This window comes from Mobula hypostoma, chromosome 21 (genome assembly GCF_963921235.1).
Source record: "Mobula hypostoma chromosome 21, sMobHyp1.1, whole genome shotgun sequence".
NCBI classification, from domain to species: Eukaryota; Metazoa; Chordata; class Chondrichthyes; order Myliobatiformes; family Myliobatidae; genus Mobula; species Mobula hypostoma.
Genome location: NC_086117.1, coordinates 11451496 through 11470191, shown reverse-complemented (window position 1 = coordinate 11470191; position 18696 = coordinate 11451496). Strand labels below are relative to the sequence as shown.

The 18696-nt window shown below is 43.2% G+C and overlaps 1 protein-coding gene across 4 annotated transcripts in view; it reads right to left on the bottom strand.

Moving 5' to 3' along the window:
• Positions 1–18696, bottom strand: part of LOC134359788 (ras-specific guanine nucleotide-releasing factor RalGPS1-like) — a 756496-nt gene that overhangs the window by 548342 nt on the left and 189458 nt on the right. For all 4 annotated transcript variants that reach the window (XM_063073428.1, XM_063073429.1, XM_063073430.1 and 1 more), the window contains one exon: positions 11317–11445. In XM_063073428.1, coding sequence (XP_062929498.1) covers positions 11317–11373 — 57 coding nt within the window. In that variant the 5' untranslated portion in view covers positions 11374–11445. The remainder of the gene's footprint in view (positions 1–11316; positions 11446–18696) is intronic.

The following is an 18696-nucleotide window of genomic DNA, read 5'->3' as shown; positions in this document are numbered from 1 at the left end:
ATGATGATGATGATGAAAATACAGTAAAAAGTTTCTCTTTCATGCTATTCATACAGATCAAATCATTACACAGTGCACTGAGCTAGAATCAGATAAAGCAATAACAATGCAGAATAAAACATAAAAGCTTCTGAAAAAGTGCACGGCAGGTAAACGATAAAGTGTAAGATCATAACAAGTGTAAGATTGTGAGGTCAAGAGTCCATCTGATCATATAAGACGTTGATAACAGTGGGATTTTTCTTGAGTTTGATAACGATGGGATTGTCTCCAGAAATTGCTCCTGAGCCTGGTGGCACTTGCTTTTGGGCTTTTGCATCGTCGGGCAGATGGGAGAGGGGAGAATAGAGAATGATGTGCTGAACTTCGTCCACAACTCTCTGCAGTTTCTTGCGGTAACATGCAGAACAGTTGCTAAACCAAACTGTTACCGTCTCGTTTCTTCGGTGCAGCGATAAATATTGGTAAAAATCGATAGGGATATGCTGAATTTCTTTCTGAGGAAGTAGAGGCATTAATGAGGTTTCTTGGCTATGACATCAACGTGGTTCCACCGGGACAGGCTACAGGTGATGCTCACATGTAACCTCAACAGTGAGGGAGAGGTGTAATGATGAAGCTACTTGCAGCAGCATCACAGACACGCAGGTTCACCCAGAATACAAATCATACAAACATTAGAGAAGACAGGACAAAACAAGACATTAGAGCAAAAAACTCAATAATTCCCAAAAGTATAATGAAAAGCAACTATTATTTTCAGAGAGTGTGTGATACATTGCTTTATACCTGGTGGTGATGGTGCTATTTGGTATGTAAGGGCTCTAAATGGACTTGTTTGTGACAGTGTGTCTGCTGACTTTGGCCGGAAACCCATCCTCTGCAGCAACCTCAGAAGACTCTCTGCATTTCATCAGTCTCTTACGGACAAATAAACTTGAAAACTTCAGCTATTCATGAACAGTATTGCCAACAATGTGCGTGAAACACAGCCAAAGCAAAGATAATAATGAAGACTCATTTTCCATCACACCCCAATTTGAAAAAAAATGCCCATGTTGACATGAAAACACAAAGTCAGATACTGTGGGCAGGACAGAGGAAGGCAGTTGTCATACACTTGTCCGTCCTCACCAACTGGCCAGCCCTTCCTTGCCAGAGGGTACGTACACCTGGAGCAATGCCCTCAGTAATGGTGAAAGGTTCAAAGATTCAAAGTACATTTATTAACAAAGTATGTTTGTGGTATACAGCCCTGAAACTCATCTTCTCACAGACTGCCATGAAACAAAGAAAACCATGGGACCCATTCAAAGACAACATCAAACACCCCCTCCCCCCCACGCACTAAAATGAACAAATCGCAAAACAAGCGATAAAAAAAAATATAAAACACAAAAACGAAAGAGTTCAGCCATGTTCGGTTCAGTTCAGCTCAGGTGGAATTCCCAATCCAGCTAACATCCTTACTTCCAGATTTCCTTATGATAATGAAGCCATCCAGCCCATTGCATTGCTGCTGGTTGATGGACAAATCACATTCCTCCATTAATTTTCACTCACCTGCACACAAGAGGCAGTTTACAGTGTTTAATTAACCTACAAACCTGCACAACTTAGAGTCACAGATTAATCCTAGACCATTCCATGGCCTATTCCAGCTAAGATTTCCATCTAAGCTAACACTTAACTATCCCACTAAATCCTAACTATTCATGCACCTGTCCAAGTAACTTTGAAATGTTGTTAATGTACCTACCTCAGCCACCTCATTTCAAGTACTGACCACACGCAGGGTGAAAAAGCTGCCCCCCAAATTCCCTTTAAATCCCCCCCCCCCACCACCAGTTGATGGCAATGCGACACAACGCACAGCGGCCACTCCGGTGATCAATATCTGTTAATCGTCAAGTAGTGTGCCATGCACAATTCTGATTTGATGGAGGCAGACAGGAGAGCACGGAGGAACATCTGGTGAAACTTCTGAAATGCCTGTTTCACTGCCGCTGCTACTGTGTGATCCAGAATCTCCAGAGGGGAAGGCCCCAAATCCTCGGCTTCGCCTATTGCCGGGGCAGGGTCAAAGCACTCGGCAGAGATCGTGCTCGGTGCTCGGTGCTCGGTGCTGGAGGGCAGGTCGGAGGCTCGAAGTTTTTGAGTGGACTCAGAGTGGGACTGTGGTCGGGTGCTTCCAGGGTGCTGCATTGGCAAGTTTACGGTGCTGGAGGCTCATGGTAGGGAGAGTTTCTCCCTTCTACCGTCTGAGTGAGATGTTCGGGCTATTGGGATTTTGAGACTTTTTTTTACCGTGCCCATGGTCTGTTCTTTATCAAATTACGGTATTGCTTTGCACTGTTGTAACTATATATTATAATTACATGGTTTTTGTCAGTTTTAGTCTTGGTCAGTCCTGTGTTTCTGTGATACCATACCGGAGGAACATTGTATCATTTCTTAATGCATGCATTTCTAAATGACAATAAACGAAGACTGAGTGTCCTCATAATCTAATAAACCCATGCAACCTAGTCCTTGAATACAAGAGATTCTTTCTTTCTTTTTCAATCTTTTTATTAGTTTCATAAAATATAAACATAACATAGCAATAATACAAAATTATTGGGAATACATTGTTATACTTAAGATGAGTAATTATAAAACCAAATAGCATAAATTGACAAAACTCCAGAGCATGTAGGATACCAATGAATAATACAGGACAAAAAGAAAATAACTAGAGAAAAATCATGAAAAAATAAATAAAAATAAACCCCCCCCCAAAAAAAACTAATCTAAACAGAATTAATCAACTAAACTAAAAAGACCTGGACAATTTTAACAATGTAAAAATGGAAGAAAAGAAAACCTTAGTGTCGACGACTCTGTTCCTCTCAACCAACACTACAGAGAAGTAAAATAAGTTTAGAAATGGTCAAATTACATCATATGAAAATGCTGAATAAATGACACATACAAGAGATTCTGTAGATGTTGGAAATACAGAGCACAGTAGCACTGTAGTTAGCACAACGCTTTACAGTGCAGGTGACCCAGGTTCAATTCCTGATGCCACCTGCAAGGAGTTTGTACGTGCTCCATGTGACCGCGTGGGTTTCCTCCGGGTGCTCAGGTTTCCCTCCACAGACCAAAGACATACCAGTTAGTAGGTTAATTAATCATTGCAAATTGTCCCACGATCAGGCTAGGATTCAATCAGAGGATTTCTGGGCGAGTGGCTTGAAAGGCAGGAAGGTCCTATTCTGCACTATCTAAATCAATCAGTCAATAAAGATTTTGTGTGAAGACCCTGGAAGTGCTTGCAGCATCTGGGGCAATCAACAGCAGAGAGACCTCAGGACAGAATCGGTATCACACTTAATATCAGAATCAATTTAATATCACTGACAAATGTGGTGAAATTTGGTGTTTTGCGGCAGCAGGGCATTGTAATACATGGTGATAAAACTATCAATTAGAATAAGAAGTCTGGGAGCAGGAAGGAAGGCAAAATAGAACAAGCTTGAACAAGACCTGACTTTGAATGCAACCCAGAAAATCTTTTGCTCAACTAAGCAAACAACTAAAGATGGAGCAGGCAACAGACAACAGGAATTCTGCAGATGCCGGAAATTCAGGCAACACACATAAAAGTTGCTGGTGAACGCAGCAGGCCAGGCAGCATCTCTAGGAAGAGGTGCAGTCGATGTTTCAGGCCAAGACCCTGACGAAGCAGGGTTGGTTTATTGCCCCAGGGGTGTAACATTGCAGCTACACAAGGCCATTGTACATCACAGGCCATCAGCAAGTTGGGTATGTTAAGAGGCACAAAAGCGATGGTGAGTATAGGAACTTGGGAATCTCACGCTGCACACTAGGAGATGCTCCGCAGTAAATGGAGCCGGGTTATGTTCTCGGATCAGTGAAATGTGTGCTCTCAGGGGTGGCATTTCTTACCACAGCAAACAAGTTCAAACACCGGAGAACATGTAACGAAGACGACATGTGGAGAACTCTGAACTGAAGTGCCAAATTCCAGACCCGGACCCAGACAATAAGTTCATTGCTCACTCCCGAGTGAAATTATTAACAGAATTGATTGAACATCTGTAGTCGTGGTCTCATAAAATACACCAGAAAGCCACTTCCCCCATCCTCCAGTCCTCTCTCCTTCCATTGATTCCATCCTCGACTTTCATTAGCTTCCCAGATTTCTGTTTCTTTTTTCTGTTGACATACTCTGCATGTCTTCTTTTTATGTTCTATTTTTCTGTCTATTTATCCAGAGATAACAGGCCCTTCTGTCCAATGAGCCCAATTACACCCATGTGACCAAAAAGTCTACTACCCTGTACAACTTTGGGATGTGGAAGGAAACTGAAGCACCAGGAGAAAACGAATTCAGTACCCGGGAGAACTCCTTACAATCAGCAGTGGCAGTGAGCCTAGGTCACAGGCACTGCAATAGCATGAGAGATTCTGCAGATGCTGGAAACCCAAGGCAAAGTGCTGGAGGAACTCAGCAGGTCAGGCAGCATCTATGGAAGTAAACCAACAGTCGACCTTTTGGGCCAAGACCCTTCTTCAGGACCGGAAAGGAAGGGGGAGGGGAAGGAGGAAAGCTAGAAGGTGACAGGTGAAGCCAGGTGAGTAGGAAAGGTAAAGGGCTGGAGAGGAAGGAATCTGAGAAAGGGAAGTGGAAGGGGCACCAGGGGTAGGTGATAGGCAGGTGAGAAGAGTAGGAGGCCAGAGTGGGAATAGAAGAAGAGGGAGGGCGAGGGAATTATTTTTTAAATGGAAGGAGAAATCAATATTCATGCCATCAGGTTGGGGGCTATCCAGACAGAATACAAGGTATTGCTCCTCTTCCCTGAGGATCTACAGGGAGGCACACAAGGCTAACTGCTAGGCCTCTGTGCTGCCCTTCAAAATACTGACTTTGGTGAATCCAAACCCACAGCTTTGAATTACTTGATCGTGCATCAGTAGAGCCTAATTTTTATTCTCTTTTTTCCTGACCATTCATCTCACATACAACATCCTGAGGCGGATCTTAGCCCAAAACTTCGACTGTTTACTCTTTTCCACAGATGCTGCTGGCCTGCTGAGTTCCTCCAGTATTTTGTGTGTGACACTTTGGATTTCCAGCATCTGCAGATTTTCTCATGTTAGTCACATACAATTTGCTGCCCTCGGCTCCTCATCAATGTCACCTCATCGCCATCTCCTCTTCACACCATAACGTCACCTCATCATCATCTCTTCACATAACGTCACCTCATCACCGTCTCCTCTTCACATAACATCACCTCATCACCATCTCCTCTTCACATCATAACATCACCTCATCACCATCTCCTCTTCACATAAAATCACCTCATCACCATCTCCTCTTCACATCATAACATCACCTCATCACCATCTCCTCTTCACATAAAATCACCTCATCACCATCTCCTCTTCACATAAAATCACCTCATCACCATCTCCTCTTCACATCATAACATCACCTCATCATCATCTCTTCTTCACATGTCACTTCACCACCATCTCTTCACATTGTAACCTCACCTCATCACTATCTCTTCGCATAACGTCACCTCATCACCATTTCCTCTTCACATAAAGTCACATCATCACTATCTCTTCACGTAACGTCACCTCATCACCATCTCCTCTTCACATAATGTCACCTCTCTTCATCACTTTCTCCTGTTCTTCACTCTATCCCTCTGCTCTTGCTTCCTCATCTTTTTCCTCTCAGTCGACACAGAAGAAGAGGAAACAAATAGTATCTCATCGCTGCTGCTATAGACAGTGGATTCACCACATCGAATTCAGAGATGCAACTGGTGGCATCAACAAGCTAGCACTTCTCCAGCACCAACAGCATGCTGTAATCCTAATATACCAAGGTGTTGACTGAGAAGCAGAAGATGCTGCAAACACTCAGCAGGGTAGACCATGTCAGTGTAAGGAGAAACAGCACCAATGATTCGTACCTCATAGAACAGTACAGGCCCTTCAGCCCTGATGTTTTGCCGATCTTTTAACCTACTCTAAGATCAATCTAACTCTTCCCTCTTACATAGCCCCTCATTTTTTTTCTGCCATCTATGCACCTTTCTAAGAGGTCCTTACATGCTCTTAATGTATTTGCTTCTACCAACACTAGCAGGATATTCCTTGCACCCACCACTCTCTATGTAAAAATTTACCTCTGATATATCCCTATACGTTTCTCCAATCACCTTAAAATTATGCCCTCTGTTATTAGCCATTTCCATTCTGGTGAATCGTCTCTCGCTAACCACTCTATCTATGTCCTTTATCATCACGTACACTTTTAAGCTGGCTCTCATCCTCCTTCACTCCAAAGAGACAAGTCCTCATTCCCTCAGCCTAATCTCATAAGACATGCTCTCCAATCCAGACAACATCCTGGTAAATCTCCTCGGTAGCCTCTCTAAAGTTTCTATAACTTTCCTGAGAAGAATCTTTGGCAGAGCATCAAAAGAAAGAAGAATTTCCACGGGATGATGGATTGCACTGAATGTACAAGACAGAAACAGTTCATTTGACCCAATCAATCCAGGCTGGTATTTATGCTCCACTCTAACCTCCTCCTGGTTTTTGTAATCTAAATCTATGGGTATGACCCTCCTTTCATTTCCATCTCATGTGTTAGTCTACTCAATACTATTCATTACAACTTCTCCCCATGGCAAATCATCCACACAAGAGATTCTGCAGATGCTGGAAATCCAGAGCACCACACACACACACAAAATGCTGGAACTCAGCAGGTCAGGCAACATCTTTGGAAAGGAATAAACAGTCGACATTGCTGGCTGAGATCCTTCATCTGAAAGGAGGATCCCCATGGAAATGAATTTTTTACTTCTAACTATTCTTTGGGCAAAGAAAGTTCTTCTGCCTGAGGATCGAGCAGTGTGAGCTATGTTCAATCCCACTGAGCCATCAAGTTGACTTCACCACCTCAGCTCTGCATCCCTGACAGACTAGCCCACCCACACTCTGCTGACAGTCAGAACTGCTGCTGGCTAATGAATGAATTAGTAACTGCGTGGCAGAGGAGGCAAGAGTGGGACAGGGATGAAAATCAGGAATCAACTTTATTCGCCATAAACATTTTACATGTGCGAGAAATTGGCTGTGGTGCGTTGGGTCAGGGTGCAACACGCAACAAAAATCAACAACATTCAGCAATTATAAAAATTAAAGAATTACATAAAAATAATGTTAGAGGTCGAAGTACAAATAATGAATAAAATATGCATAAATATATAAATGTCAGCTTGTATTTACAATGTAAACAGCATTACAAAAATGGTTTAAAGTGTCCACAGTGCAGCGATGGGGGCAATAGATGGAAGTGGGTGGGGGGACCTAACTGGAATGGATGATCAGATTAACTGCCTGGGGGAAACAACTTTTAAGATGTTGTGAAGCTTTTGTTTTGTCCTTTCCGGAAGGGGGCTTTTAGAAAAGGCAGTTTGCAGAGTGGGTATTGCCCGCAATAATTTTTCCTGCCCGCTTCTTTGTCTTGGACACATACAAGCCCTGCAGTGGTGGTAGAAGAGGTTCATAATTGTACGGTGATATGGTTCACTTCGATACTGGTGCCATCAGCCAGTCAAAACTTGGAAGATAACCAAACGATTTCTATTTCTGCCAGCGACTGCCTCCTTAACGCATTCTCTGCTAATAGAATTTTCAGCCCTTGAACTTCAACATCAGTACTGATGGTAAACAGAGACAGACTGCTTCACACTTGGGTATGAGATAGTTCCCATGTGTTACTTCTATAATATACTGATCAGTGATGCTGTTAAGATACCAGTCAGGAATGTCACAGAGATGTGCAAAATACCATCAAGAGACATTTCCAGTCTTCAACATCAAGACTTGTCTTACACTTGTATCTTTTATTTACTGAGACACGGCATGGAATAGCCCTTTCAGCAACCCTCAGTTTAACTCTAGCCTAATCACGGGACAATTTACAATGACCAATTCACCTACCAACTGGTAGGTCTTTGGACTGTGGGAAGAAACCAGAGCACCCAGAGGAAACCCAAGCAGTAACACCAGGGGAAAGGGGCCATTTGGGTGCAGGCTAGTTCAGAGGGGTATAGTCTCATCAACCCCATTAGCACAGAATGAATATTCAGAGTTCTTCTGTCATTTACTGTTTTTAACTTCGGATCCCCAGCCCCTGTAGTTTTATGATTTTCGTTTTCTCTAGTTATTTATTTTCCCTGGGTATTTCTCTCTCACACATCAGTACATCTTGTTCTCATTCAGAATATGTGCTTCCTCCCCTGTAATCCCATTACCCCTCTTTTTATTTCCCTCTACCTCTACAAATTATGGGAAGAAGGCAGGAGAATGGGGTTGAGAGGGCTTTTTAAAAATCAGCCATGATTGAATGGCAGCACAGACTCATTGGGCCGAATGGCCCTTATTCTGCTCCTATGTCTAATGGTCTTATATTCTGGTAGTGATGCACACCCAGCTCCAGCTGTCATGGGAAGGAAGTGCTGGTCGTTAAAGGGAACAACAAAAGGAACTGCTATGTGACACAAGAGGAGAGAGCAATGCAGGAACCTATCTCTTAAAAATGACAATTAAGCTCACTTCTACCACCCCTGCTGGCAGCTCACACAACACTCACACCATCCTCTGAGAAAAGAAGTTTCTCTTTAAACATTTCACATTTCACCCTTAGCCTATGACCTCTAGTTCTAGACTCACCCAACCTGAGGAAAAAAAGCCTGCTTGCATTTACCATATTTGTTCTCATAATTTTGTGTTCCTTTATAAGATCTCCCTTCATCCTCCTGCACTTCATGGACGAAAGTCCTAACGTATTCAATCTTTCCCGGTAACTCGGGTCCACAAGACCCAGCAACATCCTTGTAAAATTTCTCAGCACTCTTACTGTATGTAGGTGATCAGAACTGTACACAATACTCCAATCTAGGCCTCACCAATGGCCTACACAACTTCAACATAACATCCCACTCCTGTTCTCTGTGCTCAGTGAGTGGTGCCATAACAACAACCTCTCACTCAATGCAGAAATCCCACCTCTCCCGGAAGTTCCGGGAGTCTCCCGCATATGAATAGTGGCTCCCTGATGCCCGCAAGTTATATACAATATCACAGAAATCGATTTTTTTGAGAGCGAGCGAAAGCAAGAGAGAGAGAGAGAGAGAAAGCAAGCCAGAGAGCGCGCGAGCGACCACGAGAGGGAGAGAGCGAGAGCACGCCATGGCAGACTGTCCCAAAAAAAAAGAAAATATAAAACGTACATCACCCCAGACTACCCTAAAGTGTACCCCTGCCTAATAGGGGTCAAAAATAATGACAGTATTGCTCGCTGCACTGTTTGCAACAGTGACTTTTCTATTGCCCATGGTGGGTTAAGGCTGTAAAAGACATGTTGAGGTGAGTTTAACAGGTGTCATTCGTTCATCAGCATAGCTAACGTTATTTAAACTAGCTGCTAAGGAGCTACTCTATTTCAGACATCCCACCTCTCCCGGAAGTTCCGGGAGTCTCCCGCAAATTGATGGTGCTACCTCCTGAAATGAGTTTTTGCAGGGTGGATTGTCTGCTCAATGTCAACAAGGCCAAGGAACTGATGGTAGACTTCAGGAGAGGGAAACCAGAGTCCATGAGTCAGTAATCATCGGAGGATCAGAGGCAGAGAGGGTTAGCAACTTTAAATTCCTGAGTGTTACTATTACACAGGACCTGTCCTAACCCAACATGTAAATGCAATTGCAAAGAAAGCACAGCAACACCTCTACTTCCTTAGGAGTCTGCAGTGATATGGCATGTGTGGTGGAGAGTATATTGACTGGCTGCATCACAGCCTGATATGGAAACACCAATGCCTTTGAATGGAAAATCCTACAAAAAGGCAGTGGATTCAGCCCAGCACATCACAGGCAAAGCCCTCACAACCAGTGAGTGCACCTACATGAAACGCTATCACAGGAAAGCATATCCATCATCAGAGATCCCCACCACCCAGGCCATGCTCTTTTTTCGCTACTGCCATCAGGTAGAAGGTATAAGAGCCTCTGGACATTCACCACCAGGTTCAAGAATGGTTACTACCCCTCAACCATCAGGCTCTTGAACAAAAGGGGATGGCTACACTCACTTGCCCATCCTTTGATATGTTCCCACACCAATGATCTCACTTTATGGACTCTTCATCTTGTTAATTCATATTCTCATTATTGATTGCTATTTATTTATATCTGCATTTGCAGAGTCTTCTGGTTGATCTTTCATTGATCCTGCTATAGCTACTATTCTATAGATTTGCTGAGTATGCCCGCAGAATAATGAATCTCAGGGTTGTATGTGGTGACATACTGTATACGCACTCTGACAATAAAATTCATTTTGAACTTTACTCTGAACTTTGATTTTTGAAGGCCAATGCGTCCTAAGCTCTCTTTATGAACCTATCTACCTGCGATGCCACTTTCAAGAAATTATGGACCTGTGTTCCCAGGTCCCTTTGTTTCTTTGATGTACGGTATACCTCAGAACCCGACCAGTTACAGTGGAAGTTGTATTCTGGTTTGTCTTCCCAAAGTGCAACACCTCACAGGTGACTGAACTAAATTCCATCTGCCGTTTTTCAGCCTGTTTTCCCAAGTGGACAAGATACTGCTCCAAGTTTTGGTAGCTTTCTTTGCTGTCCATTACACCCCCCAACTTTGTGTCAACTACAAATTTACTGATTCAGTTGACCATATTATCACCTAAGTCAGGGGTTCCCAACCTTTTTTATTGCCATGGACCCCTACTGTTAACCGAGGGATCTGTGGACCGCAGGGTGGGAGTCCCTGATCTAAATCATTAATATAGACGACAAACAACAATGGACCCAGCACTGATCCCTGCAGCACACTGCCAGTCACAGGCCTCCAATCAGAGAGACAATTATGATTCAATGAACAAACATTCAGATATTAGAATTATGGTCAAAATGAGCAAACATTAATATATTGGTTGTGCGTAGTGTTAACACAAAGTATGTATTAATGTCACACAGCTGAATATCGCACAATAACTCCTCTTAACCATACAGATGCCCATCGTGGAAGATCAAATTTTACACAAAACTAGCTGTCAGTCTTAGTTACTTCAAGTATCAAGTAGGTAGGTCCAAGGTGAAGAAAACACCTTTTCTCCCCAGGCTGAAAGAGATACCTGTATGGAGATAAGATTGTGGCATTACAGCAAGTTGCATTGGCACATCACCATTACCTCTGGCGTAGCTGACGTGACCCTCAGATTGGCCATGAGGCCATTCCTCTTGTACATTCTGCACCCTGCTTGTCAAGCAGTCCTTAGTTTTCCCTCAGCCGGTGACTACACATAATAGTTGGATAATCCCTGTGGAAGAGAAAAGAAACACTGGGTTAAAGCTCCTGGCCTGTACTCACTGGAATTCAGAAGAATGAGGGGTGAACGGTGAGGGACCTCGACAGAGTTGACGTGGAGAGGATGTTTCCTATGGTGCAGGAATCTAAGACCAGAGAACACAGCCTCAGAATAGAGGGACGACCTTTTAGGACAGAAATTAGGAGGAACTTCTTCCATCTCATCTCTGTCCTAAAAGGACATCCCTCTATTCTGAGACCATGTCCTCTGGTGAATGGTGAATCTGTGGAATTCATTGCTACAGGCGGCTGTGGAGGCCAAATCTTTAAGCATACTTAAGGCAGAGATTGATAGATTCTTGATTGGTCAGGACATGAAGGAATATGGAGGGAAGGTGGGAAACTGGGGCTGAGAGGGAAATTAGATTAGGCAGCGTGAAGTGGTGGAGCAGACTCGATGGGCCAAATGGCGTAATTCTGCTCCCATGTCTTATGGTCTTAAAACTAAAACCTCTCAGACCTGATCATTCCAACACAGAAATTAATTACTGTATATGTCCTGTATCTGCATCATACAAACACACAAATTAAAAACAGGACTGATCCACTTCGTCCATTGTGTCTGTGCCAATATAACCCGCTTGACAATTCTAGAGTTTTCTCTGTGCATGGCCAATTCTGTTTGCTGCCTTTGGCAACTTCAGGCTATGGAAAGGAGCAGAGATTCAGCTCTGGGTCAGGATTGCGCTGGATGCAACAAAAAAAAAGCAGTCAGTACGTGGTGAAGGCTTTGCAATGCTATCTGGGGACAGTTTCCCTGGTGCCACATTCCCTCCGTAGATACCATGACAACTCCTAGCCTGGGCATCCTGTGGTGAGTGGTTCTTGCCCTGACAGCTCAAAGCCTTTCCACCATCTGCAAGGCCCCAGTAGGACAAGTGCAGCTCCAATGCATCATCCAAGACAGGGCACCCACTTCATTAACGCCCATCCTTCCAGGACAAATACTTGCTCCTTTCAACTGCTGGAATTCAACATGCACCGTCTGTAAGGCACACTTCGCCACTGAGGCATCTTTGACAGAATCTCACGAACCTGAACTCGATCAGGAGGACTAGGACAACTGGAACGTGGAACTTCATTCCCTCAGAGACTAGAGCATCTCAACGTTAGATCCAAATTCTGGAATACCCCAACTCAAGAGGTACATTCATTACAAAGATGGCAGCAGTTCAAAATGACCATCACCTTTTCAAGGGCAGTAAAAAGACAGGCAATAAATATCCAAACCTAATGAGTGAACTCAAAAACTTGTCGCAGAACACTTGGACAGTATTTCAGGTTATCATAAATCGGGCTATTTTTTATTAAACAATGAGGGTTCACTGTCTATTTCCGTCTACATCTTTACTGAAATAGTTAAAACGGACCATAATACAGCTTTAAAAAAGAGAAGTAGCAGGCAGCAACATTAAAAATTATCTCCTAACGTTTCCCTTTTAAATGTAACACTAATCTTAGTGGAAGGTATACAAATATCTTTAAAGAATTTGCTTGCACAGTGTCCAAAACAGAAAATTCCTTTGGTGCTACTTAATCAGCTGCGCGTTTTTAGATCAAATGCAAAAATAAATTGCACATATTGATAATTGTAAAATAATGTAAATGTACAAAGTTACTAAAGGTGAAACCACATTGCAAGTTTAACTACTACAATCCTGTTTTATACACTAATGTCACGATCTCCCACCACCATGCTGTGACAATGGTATTTCTACAAACTGGACAACGGAGCCCCTGCTGGGATATACAGATGTGCAGTATCATGACCCCTCTCATTGTTTAGTTAGTGTTTCAAAGTTTCAGAATAAATTTATCATCAAAATTTCAAAGTAACTTTATTTTTTTAAATATGGACATGTCACCATATACTGTACGAGCTTGAGACTCACTTTTTCTTGCGGGCATTTACAGGACAATAACATTTATGAAAAACTACACATAGATAAAGACTGACAAACAGCTAATGTGCAAAAGAAGAAAGATTATGTCCAAGTTGCTTAAGGCCTTATAAAGCTGGATGGAGGCATTTCAATCAGCTTGTCCCACGGCTGAAAACCCAGATTTTTCAGCCGTGCTGTGAGCAGATTTATCTGCAGCTTAACGTGAAAAAGACTAAGGAGCTGGTGGTAGACCTGAGGAGAGCTAAGGTACCGGTGACCCCTGTTTCCATCCAGGGGGTCAGTGTGGACATGGTGGAGGATTACAAATACCTGGGGATACGTATTGACAATAAACTACACTGGTCAAAGAACACTGAGGCTGTCTACAAGAAGGGTCAGAGCCGTCTCTACTTCCTGAGGAGACTGAGGTCCTTTAACATCTGCCAGACGATGCTGAGGATGTTCTACAAGTCTGTGGTGACCAGTGTTATCATGTTTGCTGTTGTGTGCTGGGGCAGCAGACACCAAAAGAATCAATAAACTCATTCGTAAGGCCAGTGATGTTGTGGGGATGGAACTGGACTCTCTCACGGTGGTGTCTGAAAAGAGGATGCTGTCTAAGTTGCATGCCATCTTGGACAATGTCTCCCATCCACTACATAATGTACTGGGTGGGCACAGGAGTACATTCAGCCAGAGACTCATTCCACCGAGATGCAGCACAGAGCGTCATAGGAAGTCATTCCTGCCTGTGGCCATCAAACTTTACAACTCCTCCCTTGGAGGGTCAGACACCCTGAGCCGATAGGCTGGTCCTGGACTTACTTCATAATTTACTGGCATAATTTACATATTACTATTTAACTATTTATGGTTCTATGACTATTTATTATTTATGGTGCAACTGTAACGAAAACCAATTTCCCCTGGGATCAATAAAGTATGACTACGACTATTTATACATTCTGAAGCGTGCTCTTCACATCATTCGAGTGACTGAAAATGTAGATTGCAAACTGAACATGGTGGAAGTACTCTGCAAGACAAACAGCATCTGCAGAGAGTGAAACTAAACGGTTGTTAACATTTCAGGTGGGTCAGCTTTCATGAGAAGGGGGAGATAAATCAGTTTCAAGTTGTTGCAGAGAAGATATGGAGGGAATGTGCGTGATAGGATGGATGTCAGGAGACATTGAATTGGGGTTAGACCTATAACTGTGAGGGTGGTTTGATCAACACCTTAGCAACACTTCAAAATGTGCTGGAAGTTTGTGGTTGTACTCAACCCGCCTCCAGAACTTGCCCATCTTCATTCGGTTTAGAAATTTGCACTGGACATAGAATTCTAAAGCACTAACCATAGCACTTTTAAGAATAAAGGCAAAAAATGCTGGAAATATTCAGCAGGTCAGAACTATGCTGATAAAGGGTGTTCAACCTGAAACACTGACTCTGTTTCTCTTCCCAGAGATGCTGCCTGACCTGCTGAGTGCTTCCAGAAAGTTCTGATTTTGTTTAAAAACGCAAACACGAGAAAATCTGCATATGCTGGAAATTCAAGCAACACACACAAATGCTGGTAGAACACAGCAGGCCAGGCGGCATCTATAGGAAGAGCACAAGAAAATCTGCATATGAGTCCTGACGAAGGGTCTCGGCCCGAAACGTTGACTGTACCTCTTCCTATAGATGCTGCCTGGCCTGCTGTGTTCTACCAGCATTTTGTATGTATAGGCATCCGTCAGTCTCGTGAGACCATGGATTTGCACCTTGGAAGATGTCCAGGGCGCAGGCCAGGGCAATGTGGTATGGAAGACCGGCAGTTGCCCATGCTGCAAGTCTCCCCTCTCCACGACACTGATGTGGCAGGGAAGGGCACTAGGGCCGATACAGCTTAGCACCTGTGTCGTCACAGAGCAATGTGTGGTTAAGTGCCTTGCTCAAGGACACAACACGCTGCCTCAGCTGAGGCTCGAACTAGCGACCTTCAGATCACTAGACAGACGCCTTAACCACTTGGACACTGTTGCTCTGATTTTGTTGTAGGTTTTACTGTGTTACGGCGTATTCCTGAGTTAGGGTATAGAACAAATATCAAGTTCAGCAACAGCCATTCTTCAGATTTGACTGTGGATTGCAGATGGGATTTGAAATCCAGCCCTGAACAATAGTTTTCCTGGAGCCAAGGACTGGAACTGATATCAAAACAGACAATACTGATTAACATTTATTTTGGGTGTCTGGAGTGTGGGTGCGAAGAAGGAGGTGTGAAAGTATACGTAGTTCAGAGCAAGCTTTGTAGATCGCAACTATATAATTGTCCTGCTGTTACCTTTGATCAAAGGTAATCAAAGATAATAAAACACTTCTGTATCCACTAGCTTCAGTATCTCTGAGTTTACGGACAGATCAGCCATGATCTTACTGAATGGTAGAGCAGGCCCGATGGGCCGGTTGGCCTACTCCCGCTCCTATTTCTTATGTTCTTGTGTTCTCTCCGGTGACTTTATTCATGTTACATCACAGAATCTGCGGTTCTTTTAACTTTTCAACCATTTACAATGCCTTCTTAGGTTTCTACAATTCAGCATTTAATTTACCACCAAGTTTACAAAACAGCCTCAGTCTCTTTCAACTGCATCATCATATCTGTCCGCTTTTCATCAGTACATTATATTTCAAAGCATTTCTGGCTTTGGCTGCTTTCAAATTGTCTCTGGAATTCCATTGGCTAGATTACAGATTATTGTTCCACAAAAATACATTTACAAACTGATCTTCCATGAACAAACACAATCATGGAAAGAACGGGAACACACTCATAGAATCATAGAAATATAGAGCAGAAACCTTGTCAGCTTGACCATGCTGATCATGAATGCATTGCTACGCTAATTCCAACTGCCCGTATTAAGCCCCCCTACACTTTTCCTATTCAGGTACCTGCCGAGACACCTTTTAAACGTAGTATTTGCCTCCACCACTTCCTCCGGCAGCTCATTCCAGATATTCATCGCTCTCCGTATGATAAACATACCCCCCCAGATCGCCTTTAAACTCCTCCTCCTCTCACCTTGAACGGTTAGCACTAACACTTTACAGCAACAAATGTGAGATCGGAATTTGATTCCCTCTGCTGTCTGTAAGGAGCTACAATCTCCCTGTAACCACATGGGTTTCCCCCGACATTCCAAAAGGCATACAGATTAGGGTTAATGAGTTGTGGGCATTCTTGTTGGCACCAGATGCGAGGCTGCCCTCAGCACAATCCTCGCTGATTTGATTTGATGCAACAAATAAAGCTGATCTTTTCAACGTGCCTTCTAATTCAGAGTTCCTTTGCCCCAGAATGACCATCTAAACTTCAAATTTTATAAACTAAGGTTGTCCCTTTAAATTTTTTCAATCTTTAAAATAATGTTTTTTTTCTTGAGACACTGTAAGTGTTGCTTACTTCGATGTGCTCTTGTTAATTTTGGATAATAATAAAAAGATTTGAAAAGAAAAGGTTGTCCCTCAACCTTCTATGTTCCAGTGAGAATAACCTAGCCTATCGGATCTCTCCTTATGATCTCTGACCCGCCCCCATTCCAGGCAACATTCCGTAGTGTGGCAACCAAAACTGTAAAGATAAAGATTAGTTTATTTGTCATATGCACATCAGAACATAGAGTGAAATGTGCTCTTTGAGTCAATGACCAACACAGTCTGAGGATTGTGCTAGGGGCAGCATGCAAGTGACGCCAAGCCTCCAGTATCAGCAGAGTATGCTCACAATGTACTAACCCTGACCCCTCTGCCTGTAGAATGCAGGAGGAAACCAGGCCACCCGGAGGAATCCCATGCAGTCACAGGGAGTACGTATAAACTTCTTACAGGCAGTCATAGAGTTATAGAGTCATAGAAAAGTACAGACAGAAACAGGCCCTTTGGCCCATCTAGTCAATGCCAAACCATTTAAACTCCCCACTCCCATCAAGCTGCACCGGGACCATAGACCTCCACACCCCCTACCATCCATGTACCTATCTAAACTTCTCGTAAACATTGAAATTGAGCTCGCATGTACAGTTGTGCTGGCAGCTCATTCCACACTCTCACGACCCTCTGAATGAAGAGGTTTCCCCTCATGTTCACCTTAAGCTTTTCACCTTTCACCCTTAACCCATGACTTCTAGTCGTAATCCCACCCAGCCTGAGTGAAAAAGTCTGCTTGTATTTACTCTATCTATACTCCTCATAATTTTGTATACCTCCATCAAATCACATCTCAATCTTCTACATTCCAAGGAATAAAGTCCTAACCTATTCAATCTTTCTTTATAATTCAGGACTTCCAGACCTGGTAACATCCTTGTAAATTTTCTCTGTACTGTTTCAACCTTATTTACATCTTTCCTGTAGGTAGGTGACCAAAACTGCACACAAAACTCCAAAACAGGACTCACCAATGTCTTCCACAACCTCAACATAACATCCCATCACCTATACTCAATACCTTGATTTATGAAGGCCAATTAGCCAAAAGCTTTCTTTATGACCCTATTTACCTGTAACAGGATTTGAACTCCAATCACAATTGCTGGCACTGTGAAGTGTTATGTTAACCCCTACACTACCACGCTGCCCGTACTGAACACAATACTCTAAGTATGGCCTAACCAATGTTGTGTATAACTGCACTCCTTGCACTCAATGGCATTCTCACTATCCCGTTCCCTTTCAGGGAGCTATGGATCTGCAGCCAAAACTGTCTCTGTACATCTACACTCTCAGGGTCCCTGCCATTTACTCTATATGTCTGATCAGAATTTGACTTCCCAAAATGTATTACCTCACACTTCTCTGGATTAAGTTCTGCTCGGATTTCCAGCTGACCCATGAACCAGGGTATCCATAAACAATTTTCATTGCTGTGGCAGTAAACGAACTCATCATACCAACAGGTTTCTGTGGTAAACTGGGTTATGTTACAACAGTTATGTTGTAACTGGGTTAACTGTCTGGACACGCCCCTCTGCTGACTGCCCCTGTGGCTCCTCCCACAGAGTCCTGTATAAAGGTGATTTCGCCTTGCCCCTCCCCCTCAGTCCGGGGGCAGACACTCACCATGGAGGTCGTATTGTACAGCGAATAAAAGCCTTTCAAGTATTTACCTGACTTCAGTCTTTTGGAGTTATTGAAGGTGCTTCAGTTTCTGAACAAACCATGAACCATGGACACTACTACCTCATGTTTTACCATCTTTCTGAACTACTTATTTAAGTTTTATATTTCTTGTTGTAATTTTTTATGTGTTGCTGCCAAGTAGCAAATTCCAT